This window comes from Stegodyphus dumicola, chromosome 1 (genome assembly GCF_044657685.1).
Source record: "Stegodyphus dumicola isolate Sdum_Otavi_A_Nest chromosome 1, ASM4465768v1".
Classification (NCBI taxonomy): Eukaryota; Metazoa; Arthropoda; class Arachnida; order Araneae; family Eresidae; genus Stegodyphus; species Stegodyphus dumicola.
The window spans coordinates 283,716,583-283,738,835 of record NC_140768.1 but is presented as its reverse complement, the minus strand read 5'-3'; the positions used below and the strand labels follow the sequence as shown (position 1 = coordinate 283,738,835).

The 22,253-nt window shown below is 32.4% G+C and overlaps 1 protein-coding gene across 2 annotated transcripts in view; it reads left to right on the top strand.

The window, feature by feature from the left end:
* Positions 1 to 22,253, top strand: part of LOC118197998 (cAMP-dependent protein kinase catalytic subunit 3-like) — a 191,766-nt gene that overhangs the window by 161,561 nt on the left and 7,952 nt on the right. Inside the window, exons 7-8 of one of the 2 annotated variants that reach the window (XM_035369581.2) lie at positions 2,055 to 2,132; positions 17,923 to 18,164. In XM_035369581.2, coding sequence (XP_035225472.1) covers positions 2,055 to 2,132; positions 17,923 to 18,051 — 207 coding nt within the window. In that variant the 3' untranslated portion in view covers positions 18,052 to 18,164. Of the gene's footprint in view, positions 1 to 2,054; positions 2,133 to 17,922; positions 18,165 to 22,253 lie in introns of those variants that run through there. The other variant, XM_035369582.2, reaches the window with a different exon arrangement.

The following is a 22,253-nucleotide window of genomic DNA, read 5'->3' as shown; positions in this document are numbered from 1 at the left end:
ATGAGATCAAGCTCTGAGGCACATGACATAGTATAGGAGGATAACATCTCTGAAGAGAAAACGGAGGAAAGGAAAAGGAGAGAAGTACCAAGAGACAAAAGGCCAAAGGTATCTGGCAGGTAATAAAACTTAACAAGAGGAGAGAAAAGTCCAAAAGGATCCAAAGACAATTCTTCAAAATGACAAATGCAAAACATGATTCAATAAACACTACTATGCAGCAAGAAGATCAATACAACCAAATACAACACTAATTCAACCCATACAATAAGTACAATACTACTTCAATCAGTACAACATCACAAGAAAAAGTCCAAACAACTTAGAAAACAACACAGGCTAAATCAGATAAAATGGAAGTATAAACAGTCATCGATTGAGGAACTAAGAGAACTAGTGGTTTCCATCCATGATAGTGTGCTGCCAGTGGACGTATGTTGCGATCATCAAAGAGAATTTCATAGTTGAAAGACTTGAGAATAGTTTACGAAGTCGCATTGGACTGCTTTTGTGAAGAACTTCTTATTTGTTCTTTTAATGTATTCGGTGATGGTCTTAAGCTTGAGATCTCTATGAAGAAGTTCGTTGCGGATGAGAAAGACAGCATCTGTCAGCATACGTAGAAATTTATTCTGCACCACTTGGAGTTGATAGAGCTGATTTGGAAAAGCAGTATTTCAGGCAGGAGCTGCATAACAAAGTATTGGACGGATACAAGACTGATTCTCCGCGTACCAGCAGGGTTTATGTAGCTTTTGGCTTGCATTCGAGAACATTCCGGGCCAAACCGATAAGAATTCGTTCCAGAAGGTTCTCCTTCCGTCTATGGCATATCGCCGATTTTTTCGCCAAATGGGCAATTTCGCGGCAAATATGACAACCCTGCCTTCCTTTGCCATTTTTCTGGCAACCTTAAAGCCGCTTTGCGGGACAGCTATCTTAATGCAGCTGGCATTTCGTAACAATATTTAAAATAACAAATCTTAAAAACTGCGTATGATATGGCAATTATCTTTGTCATTAGTATTACTGTTTCTATCAGAGACAGTTAACTTGGTCCCGGGCCCACCAGCGGCAGAGCGGTAAAGTCGCTGAACACTGGTAGTTCTGTCCGAGTTTTGAATCCCGCGAACGGGCTGGCTGCATGGGCATTTTCGTGGTTTTCCCCAAGTGTAACGTGTACACGAGTCAGTTTCCTTTAGAAAGTTCTCCACGAAGGCATCCCTCCCCTTAGGCAGATAGACCTAGTGTGCTTTGCCATAATTAAATAAACCATACCAACCTGGTCCCTGTCACGCACTAGTGGGCAATTTAAGCTTTGAAAGGTGGACGGTAGAAGTGTCCGTCCTGTGATGAAAGTCTATTCTCGCGCGCTCAGCTCTCTCCTGTTTCCATACCTTTTATAAGGCTTTGCCACTTTACTTAGGTGTTGTACTGTGACTATAGCGGGCATAATGGGGTTATCACATCTTAACAAAGCATGAGCGATGCTCTTATCTTTCGAAGTCAATTCATTGGGTGATTTTCCCTAGACCTTTGAACAATGGTATACTGAACTGACAAGCGATACAGTAAACAACATCTGAGGGGGAATGGAGGAACTGCAAGTGGGTGGGTTGTATTTAATGCAGTTGTGCACAAGAATGTTGTTCTAGGGTTTCAAAAGAAAGCACTTCCGACTCGGATGAATTCGCAGAGTTATGACTCAGATATTTTCTGTCGCTGGTGTCATCGCGCTTTCTACTGAACATTCTAGAGTGTAACTGCCGATGTAGATTAAAACGTATAATGCTTCCTTCTTTATTTGTAAATATATAAGTACATTTTCAGTGTTTCCTTTCGCACTTCTCCGGCTATTTATGAATTCATAATGTGATTTTCATTCGGGAAGCTAATGAAATATCATTCAAGTGTAACATAATGTTTATTATTGTAAATCTATGAATATATAAGGACAATTTTTGTTGAATTTTATAAATTTTCTTTTACTGATTTATATAAACTAGTTTTGGATATTGGCTTTTGCTAACTGCTTTTATTATTTCTATGATTAGCACGGAGCTGATGACGTCAAAAGGCATCGATGGTTTAAGAATATTTCTTGGGAAGATGTGTATTACAAGAAAGTTCAGGTATGCATTTTCTGCATTACATTACTCCTTTAAATATTTATGTATGGCACAAAATGTTGAAAATGAAATAATTTTCATTAAAAATGTATCCGCTCATGCTTGTTAACGGATGACGTACTTACCTGGCATGCTTTAATACATAGTATAAAGAAAGGAGTTAAATCTTCAGAGTTTCGAATTGTGATCTTATACTTTGAAACTCAAATATTATGGAAATTTATTGGAATTTTTGCTCATTTTGTTTATTTCTGAAAGGTTCACACGAGGCTTTTGTAGACGTATTGTTTAGGTCTCCTATAGTTGTGTGGAGATTGGATGAAGTAAAGGAATAAGCCATATGGGAGTTTCCTTTCAATTTGCATTTATAATAAAGAGATATAGTATGCTTCTTAGAACATTACCGTAGTGGGCAGATTTATATAGAAATAAAGTAAGCTGAAAAGATTTACATATAAGTTAGGTAAGCTTGTATTTGTTATGCAGAGTAGTTTAATCGAAGCAGGAAACATTAACTTTAGTCCTCTTGACTGCTAGCCGGATGTACTTCCAAATATATCCCGAAGACAAGCGGTAAGGAAGGATAAAATACCTTACATTCTTCCCCACTTAAAGTGACGACTGGAAAAAAGGGAACCCAAATACCAAATCCTGGTGGTGACAAATTATCGTCCAACACATTTTAGTTCGAGCACTTTAACGGATAACGGAAAAAAGGAGCAATTCTTCACCGATTAGAATTCCTAATAGTGCTAGCTGGACATGCTTCCAGTTACATCATAAAGGTATTTTTTAGCACAAATTAAAAATTATATAAACTTGAGCTTAACAGGATTTACATATTAGGTACATAAGTTTAATAGGACTTATAGTAATATTATAATGACTAATAGTAATGTTATATGAATGAATAATAAAAATATTATATGAATAATAGGACTATAGTTGTAAATATTATAATGAGTTTAATTAGTATTCATAATGATTAATAGAATATTCATTTATAAAGTAATATTTTTTTTCCAAATATCTTGTCACAGCAGTGTTTAAAGCTTCCTGAAGCCTGGCTCCATTTTTAAATTTTAATAGAAATTGTAATATCAACCGGAACCCATGACATTCCTAAATGATATGAATTTAGGAAATATTTTATTTTAAATATTTCAATAAAAACATACTTTATAATCTTAAATAAGGTAAAATGCTACTCAAGTTACTCCTATTTTGTCCTCTTTACTTACTCCTCCTATACGCTTTACTTTACTGTACTTACTCCTCTTTTATCCTCGATCTCAGTATTACTAATATCTACAGATTGCAGTTTTGTTTAATTTTACTGGATTTTTATGGTATATTTAAATTTTTATTTATATTCAGTTTATTATTAATCTACTTAATAGTTTTTTTTTTTACCTTTTTTACAACTTTCTTAATTACTTGATTATTTATTAGCCCAAATGGGCGCTAGGCCAAAACGTTTATTAGTCTCAAAACGGCATTTGAGTCGAATCACTATAAACGGTTGAATCACTTTTCAGATTGTTGCCACCAAATATTATCGCCCTGTATTATATTTAAAAAAGTAAATAATGAAGACTATATATGAATGCATGTATGTTTCTCGCATTGTGAAAAAATAACCGTACCTAAAGTCATCATATTTTAAATAACATTGTCATCACCCCCGAACATAAGCATCTGGAAGCTTGAATTTGGAATTTAGAATTTGTTTTATTGTCTGTTTCATATTTTGTAAAACTTAAACGAATTTTTTATTTAAAAAACTCAACGATTTCAAAGAGAGCAATCGCAACACTCCACAGGAAAAAAAGAAGCATTTTTTATCACCCGCGCGCGGGACTGTCTATTGAAAATTCTAAAGGTATACTGTTTTTAAATATTTTTAGCCCAATGTGGCGTTAGCCCCAAATGCTTTCGAAACGTGTATGTGTCTGTAAATGAATTAGAAAAAAATACCCGTTTGGGCGTAATATAAAATCTGAAAGCTTTCAGCTTTTTTATTATTATCATTATTTACATACCCCTTTATTTTTATTTTACAGTTTATTTAATTCAGTCACTCTTTATGTATTGTTTATCTATTATTAATTTATTTATACATCCTTATTCACTGCAAACGAACTTAAAATTTTGCTAATGTTTCTGCAGTTTCTTCATTACTAGATAAAAATGAGTTAAGCCAGTTAGATAAAAATTATAACTATCTTAACGTAAAGAATCCTGCACGAGATATTTCCAAAATATTTAATGTAAATGTAATTCGTTAATGGGATTTAATGATAATATTTATTAATCTAAGAAATTAATCAAAATAAAATTAATCTTTTAACGCGCAAGTATAATATCGTAATATAGTAAAAATATGCGAAGTTTAAATTTTTATAGGTCCAATAAAAAATACATGCTTTCCATAGACGAATTTTTTATCAAATTTCACATCAGTATAATAAAAATTATCTGAGTTAATTGAAAACTTTAATTACAATATGCAAATATTTCCATTGACAGCTGCGTGTGTTCGATTTTGAATGGGAATTTTCTAAAACGTGTGTTTGCATATTAGAAAGACAGTTGATAAATACTGTATTGATTCAGAAATGGTTTAAAATTACCGTTTAAGAAAATTAAAAATTAAAGAATTTTTTGTTTAATGAGATTTTATTTTGCATGTTCCCTAAATGACTTTCTTTTTCATCGAATGACTGTTGGATGCATATTTAATATTTGCATTTCCTTTTTTCTTTGTATATTTTATTTCCTCACTGCTTAATTTTATGTTATGATTTTTGCAATAATCTTGTTACTGGCAACGTGCTTTATTTACTATTAAGTTTGTGTGAGTGGCAACAGTTGTTCATGTTTATGTTTCAGTAGAATAGCGTTCTTAGCCGCACTGCGGTGCAGGCAATTTTTCTCTTAAATATTTCATCTTTTAGAATAGCAATAAAGTTATTATACAAAGCTGATGCTTTTTAGTTCAAGGCAACTATTTGGTTCCCCAGGTGAGGCATTTAATGCTATTTAATGTGTTATTATTATATGCTTTAGAACTGTGTTTAACGAACTTTTAAGTACTGGTACTGCGAATCGTCTGCGTGACGTCAGAAAGATAAGCGGAAATATTTTTTGCTGTTTAAGTATCTTGTTGAAGTTATTTGTGCTTATTAATCATTATTCATGGTAACAATGACAGAATTAAGTGAATCTGATCTTAAAAGATTAAGAGGACGAACGAAATCTACCCTAACGCGGCTTCACAATAGTTTCAGTAATCAGTTAAGTTTAACGGAATTAAAAGCACGATTAGAAAGAATTGAACAAATATTTAAAGAATTTGATCAATATGATGCTGCTTTACCCGAAGAAGCTTCTGAAATTGCTGAATTCGAAGCTAAATATTTTGAAACGAAAGTAATGTATCAATCCGCCATTGAATCCGTAACGGCCAGAAATGTTTTGATTTCAAATCCCACTGCAGTTGAGGCTAGCTTTAAACTTCCGCGTTTAAACATTCCGAGTTTCAATGGTAAATATACCGATTGGCTTAATTTTAAAGATCTGTACATGGCGACAGTTCATACCAATCAGTCATTAGCGAAAATTCAGAAATTCCAATATTTGATAGGACTTTTAACAGACGAACCAGCTGCTATTATTAAGCACATTCCGATTTCCGAAGCTACATATGATGAGGCTTGGGACAAACTGATGAATCGTTATGATAGAAAAAATCAAATTGTCATGTCGCTTGTCAGAACATTTCTTGAGCAACCCAAAATTACTAGCGCTGATTCTGTTAATCTAAGAAAACTATCTGATACATCTGATGAAGTTATCCGTGGATTAAAATCTCTTGGCGAAAAGGCTTCGTCTAGAGATGTTTGGCTAATTTATTTTTTGTTAGAAAAAGTCGATCCGGAAACGCGCCATTTATGGTCAGAAAAAAATGGTGAAGAAGAATTTCCTACCTTAGAATGTTTTTTGGAATTCTTAAACTCAAGGTGTGTTTCACTTGAAATGTTAAACACTCATAATAATGAAAAGCGAGTATCGCATAAAAATCAGTGCTCTGTTTCGAAGAATGTTTCACATAATAATAAAAATTCTGTTCTAAAATGTCAGCATTGCAATGGTTGTCATTTTTTATCAAAGTGCTATAAATTTAAAGGTGCAGATATTACGACTAGGAAAAATATCATTCGCAAGAATTTATTATGCTTCAATTGTTTCGGAAATCATCAATTAAAATTTTGTTCATCGCAGAATGTGTGTTCTATTTGCAAAGCAAAACACCATACTTTACTGCATGAAGATATTAAAAGTAATAACGTAGTTGTGTCAAATTCATCTCCATCTGATGAACAAATTTCTAATTCAGACGAACAAAATAATATTTCGAGTTTTTCTATTCAGGGTCAGAGTGCTTCATTTTTACCAACGGCGGCAGTAATAATTTACGATTCTGCTGGTCAAGGTCACGAATGTATCATTCTTTTTGACAGTGGAAGTGAAGCTTCTTTCATCAGTGAATCATTTATTCGACAATTAAATATACGCAGACAAAATGCCCGTATTTGCGTAAAGGGACTTAGTGATTCTGAAGCAGCTTTGACTCGTGGTTATGTAAATGTAAAATTGTTTCCGAAATCTGAGTTGAAAAAAAATGGTGTTTTAATACAAGCATATATTCTTAAAAAATTAACTTCGCATTTGCCTTCAGTAAAGATTGATAGCAAGGACCTTGATTATTTGAATTCAATTAATCTTGCAGATCCGAATTTCAGTACGCCCAAACAAATAGACATGATAATTGGAGCTGACTATTTCTTTTCTCTGCTTCAGCCAGGGCAGATTGTTGGCTATAAAAATGTAATTGCGCAAAATACTATTTTTGGTTGGGTTGTATCAGGCAGAATTAAAACAGAAGGCAATACTCCGCATCCCATTAGTGTTAATCGCATTAGTTTACATATTGAGGATAACGTCGATGCAACACTTAAGCGTTTTTGGGAGTTGGAAGAATTAACGTTCCAAAATCAGAAATCAACGATTGAAGAAGAGTTTTGTGAGAAGCATTTTAAAGAAAATTATCGAGTAAACGGAAATGGCAGATTTGTTGTCCGACTGCCCGTTTTCAGTAATGCTGAAGAGTTAGGCGACTCCAAACCTTTGGCTATTTCTCGTCTTCTATCCATGGAAAGAAAATTTGATTTAGATAAAGAACTTGGTAGGCAATACAAGGAGTTCATGCAAGAATACGAAACTTTAAATCATATGGTTCCAGTTGTTGAGAATGAAGAAAATAAGCAAGTATATTATCTACCGCATCATGCTGTTGTTAAACCGAGTAGCTCTACCACTAAACTTCGTGTAGTATTTGACGGTTCATGTAAACCTAAAAATTCAGTTTCTTTGAACTCTGTTTTAGGGGTAGGTGCAACACTACAACGAGATATATTTTCAATATTGCTCAACTTTCGTATACATAAAATAGCTTTTTCTGCTGACATAGAAAAAATGTACCGCCAGATTTTAGTAGATAATGAGGATCAACATTTACAAAGAATTGTTTGGAGAGAATCTGTTAATTCAAAAATGCAGACATATAAATTATGTACAGTTACATATGGCACTGCATCTGCACCATTTTTAGCAACACGCTGTTTGTGGCAAATTGCTTTGGATGCAGAACAGGATCATCCTCATGTATCTTCCGTTCTTAAAAATGATTTCTATGTAGATGATTGTTTATCTGGAGCAAACAATTTAGAGGAAGCAGTTGACCTATGTTCTAAGCTTTCACAGCTATTAGAGAAACGTGGATTTAATTTAAGGAAATGGAGATCAAACTGCTCAAAGCTTCTCGAAAATTTATCCATTGATAATCATGAAGAAGATGACCTGGAAGTTCACTCAGATGAATGTGCCAAGACTTTAGGGCTGTTTTGGAACTCTACAGAAGACGTATTTTTATTTAACATTTCTATGGATTTTGGGACTGAAATTACTAAAAGAGGGTTCATTTCTCAATCTTCTAAAATCTTTGATCCTCTTGGCTTGCTATCACCATGTACAGTCAAGTTGAAAATGTTTTATCAGCAATTGTGGTTTTTAAAACTTGACTGGGATGCCCCACTGCCTAAAGAATGGGAAGAGAAGTTGCAGCGACTTCAAGAAGATCTTAAGGCTCTCAAAAATGTTAAACTTTCAAGGTGGCTTCAAACTACGTCTAACCACATCTATCTGCATGGTTTTTGTGACGCGTCAGAATCTGCTTACGCTGCTGTTATCTACTGTGTTCAACCAACATCTCACGATAGAAATGAAGTCAATTTGGTGGTTGCTAAAACCAAAGTTGCTCCCATTAAACAAGTGTCCATACCTAGACTGGAACTCCTAGGTGCATTGCTCCTTGCCAGATTAATCAAAGCTGTCCGTAAAGCCTTCTCCAGTACTGAAATTTCCTTTCACACTTGGACTGACTCTAAGGTTGTTCTCTGTTGGTTAGCAGCTCATCCTCGAAAATGGAAGCCTTTTGTGGCAAACAGGACTTCAGAAATATTAGATGCTATTCCCTATCAACAGTGGAGCTATATTTCGTCGAAACAGAATCCTGCCGATCTTCCTTCTAGAGGAATCGATCCTAAAGTTCTACCGAACATATCCCTATGGTGGCATGGGCCATCATTCTTAGCGTTCGACAGTTCAAAGTGGCCTCTACAATGTTCTGTCAGTAATGAGATTAACAGTGATGCAACTGTCTTAACTGAACAAAGGACAAAATCAATTTTTTGTACAACAGCTTATTTGACTAATGACACTCTGGACAATTTATTTCAGAACTGTTCGTCTTTATCTAAAATAGTTAATGTAATTTCTTTTTGTTTAAGATTTATTTCTAGGTGCAAAGAACGGGTCTTTGGTTCTGAAGATAATAGGTTAAAAAGTCCTGCAGTAGTACCTTCATCTAATGAAAGGCAAGCAGCTATGAAGTTGATCATTAAATGGATCCAGTTTGTGCACTTCCATAAAGATATAAAGGATCTCAAAAATAATTCATCTTTAAGTCCTAAAAGTGTTTTAAGCTCACTTTTTCCTTTTCTAGATGATGATGGTGTTTTACGGGTGGGAGGTAGGCTGCAAAATTCTGACTTGTCATTCAATGCTAAGCATCCCATAATTATACCAGGTCAACACAGGATTGCTTTGTTGCTTGTTAAACAATATAATGTAACTTATATGCATGCAGGGCCCAGTTTACTAGCTAACATTTTAAAGCAAAGCTATTGGATTGTAAATGGTAAGAAACTTATTCAGTCTTTTATCCATAAATGTATTGTTTGTCACAGATATAAATTGTCATCTAATAATCAGTTAATGGGAAACTTTCCAAAACAAAGAGTAACACTTGAGAGACCATTTTTTAGCACAGGTATTGATTATGCCGGTCCTGTAATTTTGAAATGTTACAAAGGTCGTTGCTTTAAGACCACTAAAGGTTATATAGCTTTGTTTGTATGTCTAGCTACCAAAGCTTACCATATTGAGGTAGTTAGCAACTTAACTGCAGATTCTTTCATTGCTGCTCTTAGGCGATTTGTATCGAGACGTGGTACACCTCGATACTTATTTTCGGATAATGGTACGAACTTTGTTGGCGCAAAAAGAAAATTGTCCGAATTGCAAACTCTGCTACTTTCACTTAACAGCAATGAATTGATTTTAAATTATTTGGCTGAAAATACTATGGAATGGAAAATGATTCCACCTGCTTCTCCCCACTTTGGTGGTTTGTGGGAATCAAGGATCAAGTCCATAAAATTTCATTTGAAAAGAATGATAGGAGAGACAAAGTTAACATTTGAAGAATTAACTACTTTACTAACTCAAATTGAAGCTGTGTTAAATTCACGCCCCTTATCTAAAACTAATCACAATGATGTAGGTAATTTAGATGCTTTGACTCCATCACATTTTTTAACTGGGGATGTTATTACTAGCATCCCAGAGCAGGATTTTTCTAATATTCCCAAACCCACTTTATTAAAACGATGGGAATTATTACAGCAAATGAAACAAGGCTTTTGGAAGAGATATTATAAGGAGTATTTAAATTCCTTACAACAAAGATACAAATGGAAGCAACAACTTCCAAATTTGTCTGTAGGTGATATTGTATTAATTAAGGAGGACAACATGCCTCCTGGTGTTTGGCCTTTAGGTCGCATTGTTGAAATCCATCCAGGAAAGGATGGCAATGTTAGAGTTGTTACAGTAAAAACTGTTAATGGTTATTTTAAAAGACCTATAGTAAAACTTTTACCATTGCCATTGCATCGGGAATGATCTATTGTTAATGCAATGGCAAGGGTGGGAGTTAATGTTGGATGCATATTTAATATTTGCATTTCTTTTTTTCTTTATATATTTTATTTCCTCACTGCTTAATTTTATGTTATGATTTTTGCAATAATCTTGTTACTGGCAACGTGCTTTATTTACTATTAAGTTTGTGTGAGTGGCAACAGTTGTTCATGTTTATGTTTCAGTAGAATAGCGTTCTTAGCCGCACTGCGCTGCAGGCAATTTTTCTCTTAAATATTTCATCTTTTAGAATAGCAATAAAGTTATTATACAAAGCTGATGCTTTTTAATGACAATAATATAAGTCATATAATTCTGAAAAGCTCTTCCAAAACAAATTTCATACATTTTGGAACGAATTTTAGTCTAAGAACTCTAAACGAATTAAGGAAACTTACTAACTAGAACTTTTGTCTTGAAGGGCCTATATCAAGTTTGCCTTAATTCATTTCTGAAATAGAAACCCTGGGTCTAGGACTAACCTAAGAAAAGATTTTAGTCGTTCAGTCTTTTTGCATGAAATATTTTACAGTTCTTGAACGCATTCTATTTCTATTCTATGAATTTATTTGCACTTGATATTCATAAATCTTACTTGTGCAATGCAATTATGCAATTTTTAGAACACGCTTTTTACACAAATTTTTCATTTACTTTTCTTCTTCTTTTTCCCTCCTCATTTAAAGAAATTTAAAAGACACCAAAATTTGCCTAAATCTCCTATTTTCAGTAAATAGTAAATAACTAGCGGGCTGCGGCCAAAGCAAAATTTATAAGTTCTATGTACACCTGAAAAGAAAATGTGTAAAAACATTTCAATATGAATGAAATCAGTTCATTCTTTCCAAGCAACAGCTGATTCATAAATAATTTTTTGTTGCAAAAAATTTTGACACTTCAGGTTAATACGTATACGTATGATGTCATGATTTAAGTTTAATGTAATATAACAACTTTTTCTCAATATCAGTAAAAGAGTTAACGTTTCTAACATTATAGAATATTCAAACACATTCCATTATTCAAAATTTGATGACTCTAAGTACTTTTGTTTTTTCACAATGCTAGAAACATACACGCATTCATGTAGATTCTTCATTTTCTTTAATATAATACAGGGCGATAGTATTTGCTGATAACAATTTGAAAAGTGATTCAACGCATAATGACGTTTTGAACCTGAAACAAAAAAGTTGCCAACAACAGCTATTTATTTAAAATGCTGACATTAACGAAACATTTTCGACATACGATGACGTCACGTGCAATCACGTGATTTCTTCAACGTCAAAATATGGCCTCGTATAATAATAATATGTTTAATGTTTAGCAGTGCTATTTTTATTTCATATTTTGTAAAACTTAAAAATTTTTTAATAATAAACTCTACGATTGTAAAACAAGCAGTGGCAACACTTTGCGAAATAAAAAATTTCAGCGGCGAGATTGCTGCCACTCGGATGAGAGCGAAAATTAGCGTTTTTCAGAGTTTTTAATTAATATCTCGGCTGATAAATCGTATGAAGATGAGAATGGTCGAAATGGTTTCCCACGAATTTTTGGAATCTGGAGTACCTTTCTCGAAATTCAACAAATTAACTCCCAGAGGAGATGATGTTTAAAAAAATAAATAAGTAAATAAAAATAAATAAATAAAAAACAGATAATTTGGTTTTAGTTTAATGAAACAATTTTTAAAACAGATCAGTTTTACTCGAATGTGCAATTTACAAAAGCTATTTAAAACCACTTCAATTGATTTCAAACACGTTTATTGTAGTCCATTTAAATAACTGAATAACTTAATATTTTATAACTTAAAAAATAAGGAATTTAAATGTGCTTTAACATGATTATTAGTCCAAAGGGGCTTTGCCCTTGAAGGACTATTGTTTTCGTTTTGCAATTTTGCGTTGGTTCACTATAAATGTCCGTTTCACTTTTCAAACGGTTGCCACCAAATGTTAGAGTCTTGCATTATATTTGAAGAAATTAAATAATGAAGAATCTGCATAAATGTATATATATTTCTCGAAATGTGATAAAACAAATGTACATACAGCCATCGAAATTTCAATGACGTCATTCTACTGCAAATTTGGGCATGTGGAAGCACAAATTTGAAATTTGGAATTTGTTTTATTATCGATTTCATATTTTGTAAAACTTTAGCGAAATTATGATTAACAAGCTCAAGGATTTTAAAGCGAGCCATGGCAACGCTGAACAGAAAAAGCATTTTTATCGCTAGCGCGCGAGACACTGTATCGGAAATTCTAAAGATATGGTCAATTTAAAACTATTTTGTGATATTGCTCTTGAACTGAATTTTATGGTTTAAGTGCGAAGAACGTGATATTTAATAAATAAAGGTAACAGACAAAATGTTAAATAAACACCCCTTTGGACGTAATTTAAAATCTGACACCTTTCAGATTTTTATTTTTAGTTTTTAATGTTTATAATGTAAATATGTTTTAATGCTACTCATTGGAAACATTCAAAGATAAACGATTAACTTTAAAACTCATTTCTTATTTTATAGACATTAATATTAAAACTATAGCAATAATAAATAAAATCGGCCTTTATTCTGAATCTTAAATTATCCGTTCAGAAGAGGATAACAGTATTCATATAATAAATGTCTACAATAGAAATAAAAGAACTCAAAAAAGTAAATTCTGGGAAAACAACATTTCTATAAATCTAATTTCTTAGACTACGGTAAATCGGATATGCTATAACCATTACATTTCTTCATATGAAAGCGCTTTGCACATACTCCAGGTATTTTAATGATTTGCTCCATCTGAACAAATATGAACAAGCTGTGACAATTTGCCCTACGCATATGAAGCATTTTATACACTTGTTCAGCTTAATCAACAATTTTATTGAAGAAATTTCGCTTTATTCATGATTTATAAAAATGTACTGAGTAATGATGAAATTTTAGACAGCTTTTCTGTGTATAAATAGGAACTGTGTAGCTATATAATAAAAATGTCCATAACAGAAATTAAACAAAATTAAATAATTATGTGCAAAATGAATTTAATAATAAAAAAACATCTGAAAGCTTTCAGATTTTACATTACGCCCAACGGAGTCGTTTTTTTAACGTTTTGTCCGTTACCTTTATTTATTAAATATTATATTCTTCGCGCTTAAACCGTAAAATTCAGTTCAACAGCAGTGTCAAAAAACATTTAAAAAGAGCATATCATTAGAATTTCCGATACACAATCTCGCGCGCTGGAGATATTTTTTTTTTTTTTTTTTTTTTATCTTTCCCGTACAGTTTTGCCATTGCTCGCTTTCAAATCTTTGAGTTTCTTAATCAAAAACTCATAAGTGCTTTACAAAATATGAAATAGATAATAAAACAAATTCCAGATTCCAAATTTGGGCTTCCAGGTATCCATATTCGGGTGAAGACATACGTTATTCAAAATTGGATGGATCTAGCTACCGTTATTTTATGACAGTGCGAGAAACATACATACATTTATACAGATTTTTCATTACTTAATTTCTTTAAATATAATACAGGGCTCTAATATTTGGTGGCAACAATTTAAAAAGTGATTCGTCATTTATAGTGAATCAACGCAAAATATTAATTATTATGAATAACTATGCCAACTTTCGATTTTAACAACTCTTAAGCAGCAAGAGAAATGAAATGACTTGCTGCTTAACGTTCAGTATAAACGTTCAGTATATCCGTATTATAACGCTTATCGATATACTGTGGTTTTGGATTTTATAGAATATTCTGTAGAATAACTTATCCATCGTCAAAATGGTAATTCTTAAAGCTTAAGTTTTTCCTGTGAATAAAACGGCCTTAAAAGTATCTTTCTTAATTTAACATAATTTAACTACATGATTAAGAAATAGTGGTTAGCTATCCAATTGAATTAACCAGGTTCAGATACACCTGTTATGCGTTCCAAATAACTTAGCTTTACCAACCATAAGGTGTTACGTTTAATCTATGGAGTGAATTATTACAACCAGAGTATCTAACCATCAAACAAACAGATACGGAACTAAAACACTTCAAGTCTATTTTACCTCCCCACTTTGTGATCGTTTGAATTAAAATATACAAACATAAGATTACCAGTCAACTTGGATCTAGTTTCATCACAAAGCTTCGTTTCCAAGACGGATATAAATTCAACAATTTTAATCTAACCTAGCTAGAAACTACAAGCTTATCTAGATCGCGGATGAGATTCAAACACACATTTGCCAAAACAGTATCTAATCTCAGTCCACGGTATTCGGGTGTTAACAAACTTTATTAGAATCGGCTAGACAGCGAACAGCAGAACAAACTCTCACAATCCTATTCGTAAAATTCTAAACTTTATAGTAAAACTTCTTGCTACTCAGATCTACATAAATTCTGGAATGAGTGAACCTCGAGACGAAAACAAGCAGAAAAGGAAAGAAATAAAATAACATTTCTTAGTAGAATTTACTAAGAATGTTACAGTGTTCGAGGTTGGAAAATGTTTCACTACAAGAATTTTCGGCTCGTCTGTCCGAGTGCCTTCTTGAATGATTTTAAATCCTAAATATCTTAACTCGTTACGAGCAAACTCACATTTCACGATGTTTACTTTTAGTCCTGCATCTTTTTAATATAAAGAAAATACTTAACTGAGAGCTTTTACATGTTCTTCTAGAAATTCTGAGGTTACAGTTACATCATCTAGGTATATAAAATAATTGTTTCCAGGACCAGGCAAAGAAGGATTATCCATAGCCCGCTGAAAGGTTGTTGGACTGTACATGACCCAAATGGCAAGCGTAAAATCATGCCAAGTCCGTGATTTCGCCATTTTATTATCATCTTCTGACCTGGCAGTTATTTGAATGTATCCGCTGGTCAGCTGCAACGCTGTCATGCACCGCGTACTTTTATTCCCCAAATTTATTCGTCATGTATAGTAGGTAATGCATATACGGGCTGCTTAGTAATTTGTTAAATTTACTGTAGTCATTAGCGAATCTGCAATAGTCTTTTACTGGATATTCATTTGTCATTGAGCATAAGATCACAGGACTCGCGTATGCAGAGGGTTTTGTATACCCCTTAATAATTCTTTCCTTAACTGCGTCATGTCAATAAGTCTTTGATCCACAAGGAACATTTTGTCCTGCTTCGAAGTCGTGTGAATTATGACATAATTTATTCCAAGCTAAACGCTAAATAATTCGGCAAATTCCGCTATGACGCCGTTTATTTCTTTCTTATCTCCCTCCGCCTGTTGTTCCAACTTAACGTTTAGCATACACTTTATTTTATCCATTGTTGGTGTTATCGTGATTTCTAAAAAATTAATTTGTGATTTGGTTTTTTTAAGAAATTCATCCCCGAAATACCGTCAAAATGTAAGCCTTTTAATACCAAAAACACCATCTTCTGACCTTCACTTTTAACTTTTATCTTCAATGTTATCTTACCTAGTATCGAACATTGTCCATCTTCAGCAGTTATGATTTCAATATCTTCTGCTTCAAACAACCTGTCATTCACTAAATGTTTTCAAACTAAAATATAACTATCTGTTACCTAGAGAAGAAATTACTTAATCGGTTACTTGATTGGTGAGATAGCCGTACAGAAATGTCGAGATTTAACGCCGGGACCGAAATAGTGAGAAAGAAATCTCCTGCCTCTTTTTTTTTTTTTTTTTTTTTTTAATGTATCTTCAGTTGATGATGCAGGAGGTATCACATTTTAGAGTCACTAGGTTTTTTTTGAAGCAGGAAAAGTAAAAAATGTGCAGTGCCCTCGCCGGGACTTGAAACCCCTGGACTCTAGAATACGCTTCAGGTATGCTTCAAATTACACTACGAAGACATGCTGAAAGGAGGGAGAAACTACCTTACATACTGTTCCTTTCAAAGAGCGACTGGGGCTTAGGGTACCTAATCGCCAGATCGCCGTGACGAATTATCGCCCACCACCTTTTAGTTCAGGCACCACTTGTAGAATCTTCAAGTTTCTTTGAAGCAGAAACGTGAAAAATGTGCAGTGCGGACTCCAGCCTTTTGAATACGCGTCGAGTAGGCTTCCGATTGCACCGCGACGCCGTGCGAAAAAGAGGGAGAAAAGCACCTTTTAACGTGATATCACCGGAGTCTCTTAGGTAATGGGGCCTTGCTTTTAAGGATCAGTTGTTTATGAAGTTTTTCTTATGTGATGAATTTATTGGTGGACAAATGAATATGTAACTGGAGTACGTTTATCTTACAAAGAATCAAGACATGCGTAACTTCTTTAGTTTCTTACTCGAATTGGCTTCTTAACGTTTATTAAAACGTTAATTAACGTTTTAATGTAGATAGGATAGTGATATATCCTCGTCTAAGAGCTTTATGTTTGCTTTATGTGCTTTCTGTTTTAGGTTTAACTATATAAAGAGTTCCTAAGAGCTTCGAAGCCCTATATAGAGACATAGCTTAACTGTAATTATGCCGCTGGTTTTTTACACATATGCATTTCGTTAGTTAATGTTAAGTATTTAATTATTATATAAAGAGTTCCTAAGAGCTTCGAAACCCTACATATAGACATACCTTAACTGTAATTATGCCGCTGGTTTTTCACACATAAGCATTTCGTTAGTTAATGTAAAGTATTTAATTATTATTTTAGTATTAATGTAAAGTATGATGAGATATAGTTCCTTCTTACTATTAAGGAACAAAATTTCAGAAATATTTATAGTGAAATCAAGAAACAAAGCAAGGAAAAAAATGAATGGAAAGCCATCTGTTGAGAAAACCAGTAATGAAACATGAAAAATCTATGATTATAGAATTTTAAAAGCATTGAGAAAGGCTTGATTGGAATTAACTAATTAAAGTAAAATTTATTAACTAATTAAAGTCAAATTTTAGAAAGCTTCACATTCCTGTTTGTCTCGTTTAATTAATGACATTAATAATTAATGACTTCAATCTAGTTCTTTCCAATGCTTTCCAAAGTCTAACGTCTTAGAGTTCTTACCTTTCTTTACTCGTCTCTTCAACAGATGGCGGTATCATCTTTTCTTATTTGCTTCGTCCATTGACTTCGTTACAAGCTTGATTGTTACGCCTCCCATCTTTAGAAAAACATTTTGTTCCTGAAAGACAGGGAATTATGTTTGATCATTCTGGAATTTTATTCAACATATACGCCAATTTAGGTTTCATTTACGCCTAATTTTAAATTTTTCAGTTGCATGGCTCTCTTTCAGCTCTTGTGTTAAAATACAGTACGATTACAATTTATTTATAATCAGATCTATCAGTTCTTTAATTTCTGTATTCTGGTGGTGGTATATCCTAATCATGCTTTTTTTCTTTTTCCTTCTTTTCTTTACCTGTGCATCTGCAGCCTCCTATTATTCCCAAAGTGAGCTACGACGGGGACACTCGGAATTTCGAAGAGTACCCAGAAAAAGACGAAAACTTCTGCCATGCCTTCATCCATGAAGATAATATGAATATCTTCGACGACTTCTAACCCATTATGTAAAGTATTTTAACCCAAATTGTATATATTATGATATTTTAAGGAGAACTCTCGACAAAGATCATCGGTATTTGTGATAAAATAAAATATTTGCTGCGATCGTATGTTTTTTTACATTTGTTTTGTTTCTAAAACATTAAAATATGTTTACTTCTCGTTATGAAGTAATAAATACCGTGCAGAACATCTAATATTTCTGGGAAACTAAGAAAGCCAAACATAATTCATTAAATTTGTGATTTGAAGAACGAGTACCGTATATCTGCGTATACAAGCTTAAACATTTTTAGCAAATTTTTGTTACTTCTCCCATACTTTACAAAAACATCTTGTTCCTGAAGTAATTTACTCTTGAAGTAAATTACTGAAATTTCGAAGTCGGTTTATATAAGAGTATAGAATGATTTACAAATACTTTGATCACAAAAAATATGATAAATTAAATAATTAAAAACAAATCTGATCTGGATACCGCATGACTTTCTTGTACGGCCTCTTGAATTATACACGTTTTGTCTGCAGTTCATTTAAACTTATTTCCTCAAACTTCATTAGAGATATATATCTCATTCAATGAATTCAGTTCTCAATTTGCGGCAAGGCAAAAATACATAAAGACCCAAAAGATTTTGATTAAGAATTGTAAAATGCAGAGAATCCTAAAACACCGGATACAGTCAACTTTTTTTTTTAATTAAAATTAGAGTATGCAAAGCTAGTCTGCCAACAAGCAGAAAGACCAGATTTTCGGTGCACAAAAATTTAAAGTTAACTTTTGGCCTCGCTGGGCGAAAGACACTAAGGTGGTGCATCAGCTCATATTTAATAAACTATATTACTAAGAATTTCCAATGGAAACAGACACCCGTCACATTAGACCTAACCACCACTTACACGTTTAAACAATTCTGAAAATATTGCATTTATAACTTTAACCGTAACATAAGAACAACTTAATTCAAACTCTTTTAAAGTAAAAAATGTATAGTTTACAGACATATAAGAATAAAAACCACCGAGCTCATATTTGATGCTGCCGCTTGCTACAAAAAAGGGAGGCGCACAACTAGATGTTATATTAGTCCCATATAAAAAATATTCAACGTTTTAAGACTAATTGTTTTTGAGTTATGCGAGATGCATACATACATCACGAAAACATTCCTCTGAATTCATTTTAAAAACATGTTATAATCCGTTTTAGGGGGAAAAAATAAATAAATAAAGAGTCTTTTATTCTGTCGGCATGTACAGATGTCATGCAAAAGAAATCATTCAAATGGATTCGTGAGTGATCAAAATGCATCTTTTCGTTCAAATATGATACTTAAAATTGTTCACGATTACAATGCTTCCTTTACTTCGTGCAAGGAGATAAAAAGTTATTTTATTTTATTTAATCCTAATATACATGAATTAAATTTCTTAATATCGGTATCTGACTCAGAATTATCTAACAATTCTCCAAAGTTCTTCTCGGTTAATGGCAAATCAAGGTTAACGTCAGCGTCCTTCATTGTACCATTAGTATCGTTGTCATCCACTGCATAGATAATATCATTGTCATTTCATAGCATTGAACAGCTTATACATAGATAGACTTATATTCGGAAATAAACGATAAGTTAAACAGAAAGCTAGAGAAGGGGCGAATTTAAACTTTTCTTGAACTTAGGACTTCAAATTTCTTGGCTACTTCAAATCAATAATTTCTCGAATTCTTCTCACAAGCATAACAATAATAAGCAGTAAAAAGCATTTACTGAATGTTAAAAGTTTTTAATTAAAACAAAACATGAAATTTGCATTTAATGAAAAACAAACTAAGACTATTTTTTATTAAAAATGCACCTTTATTTGTGTACAAGATATAAATGAAATTTAGTGAAAGAAGTACATAATTAAAACTATTGAATCTCGAAATTTGTTTTCTCAACATAATTCGATAAAATATGTTTAAGAAAAACAATATGTTTGAATAACAATTCAGATTTTGTACAATTTTTCCAGATTTTCTCTTTTTAATTACAGCAAGTGTCAAGGGCTGAGGATTATTTCAAGATAACACATATGAACACTTTATCTCTGCATCCCCATGAGGATAATAGGCTTGCTATTATGCTTAAATTGCTATTGTGAGTCCTCCGGAGAGGGAAAATATCTATTTGTGCATCTCAAACATGGCCCGGGAGTATAAGCAAAAACAATTGTTGTTGAACACTAAATGTAGAACACTTATAAAATAAGTAGGATTCCATACTAGAATTACTAAATTCTCTGCCAACCATGTGGCACCTTTAAGGCCGCCAAAATAAGCCGCATTTGCGTTCTTTAATAACCACTTCCAGATGGCAATGAAAGTATTCTTTCCGTTGTTAAGATTTAATGAGCTTTTAGTTAAAGATTTAAAAGTTTCGAATGACGAAGTACGAAGATTTGAGTTTTCGAAACTTACATTTTTATAATTTTCTTGGAATTGAAGTACAAATGTCACATCCTCATGAAAATAAATTTAAGGTCTGGTGTATTTAATTACGGCAAAGCACACTAGGGCTATCTGCCTAAGGGGAGGGATGCCTTCGTGGAGGACTTTCTAAGGGAAACTGAAAATAAATTTAAGAATGAAAATTTTAATCTTGAATGCCAAAGTTAAATTATCTGAGCGAATTTCGAGGGAATTCTAAGAGTGAGAATTTAGAAACAATGGTAAATAGTGATAGATATATTTTGTGTAATAGTTTAGAAAGAAAATTATCAGTAATATTTTAATGAGTGAAATTATTTAAAGATGTGATGACTAATACAATATTTATTACAACAAGGGCACCTATATAAAGTTTAATGTAATAATTTGAAGGTAATGAATCTTGAGGTAATTCTAAAGTGGGAAATTGAGAAGTGTTTTACTACTTTGAAAAATAATACAGGAAACATCCCGTGAACAAAAAGCGCAGACGAGAAAAAGCTTTCTTACATTTTTTAAAGCATAAAGTTTTACCTGAATAATTTCTTTTTCATTCTTAATAACAATATCTTGACTTCTCTTTCGCAATAAAAGAAAAAAATTAAGAATAATATATTAAATTTCTATTTTTAGAAAACTAATCTAACTATTCTTGAAACATAATCGTGGTTTTTACTAAGAACAAAAAGCTTTTTTTTGCTTGAGGCATATTATTTGCTATTCAGTTAATTGCTTTTATTGCACAAAAAACAGTTTTAGAGACTACAAAGTACTATGTTTTTTTCAATAAATGTATTAATATAAAATTTTAATTTAAATATATCTGCATTTTAGAAATTATTCCGGGGAAATTAAAATTATATTTTAAATATTTCTAGGCAGAAATTATCGTAAACTATTATTTCCAATTTACTCGCAGATGTTTCTTAATTTCATATTTTAGATTACGTATATGATATTTTCTTTTGTTCTAACAATATATTAAATGTTTCTGCTTATGAAATTTATTTCAATGACTTGATAAAATTAATAGAAACTGTAATATTCTAAGACCTGAAAGTTAGTTTCAGAATAAACGTATAACCGCATTTAAGTAAAACAAATGAAATGTTGCCAATTTAATATTTTCATTTAGTTTCAAACTGTATCAGGACAATGCTTATAATACAATCGAATAAATCATATATAAGCAGCATATTTTTTAATAAAAGAGGCCATACTTTGATCACGTATCATTCTTTCTTTTGTTCTAACAATATATCAAAATTTTCTGCTTGTAAAATTTATTTCAATGAATTCGATAAAATTAAAAGAAACTGAAAGTTAGTTTCAAAATAAATGTATAGTCGCGTCCAAGTAAAACAAATGAACTGTTGCCAACTTAATATTTTTCATTTATTTTCGTCTTATATTAGAATAGACAATACACTAGAAGGAAAGGGTACCCATGTCTGGCTGCTCATGGCTATGATTTTCAATATGTTAATATTTCAATTATTTACATATTTTGTTTTGAAATACGGAATTTAATTGCATTCTTCGGCTAGACTTTTAACCTAACGTTTTTAATCTCAAGACTTTATTTGCCACTGATTAAAATATGAACCATTTCTAAAATTGGAATTTTAATTGAAATACGACAAAAAAGCAGCAAATTTAGTTGAATTTTTTAATTAACTAGTAAAGAAATTTTATTATTAAAAGTATCAGTGTTTAATGATTTTGCCAG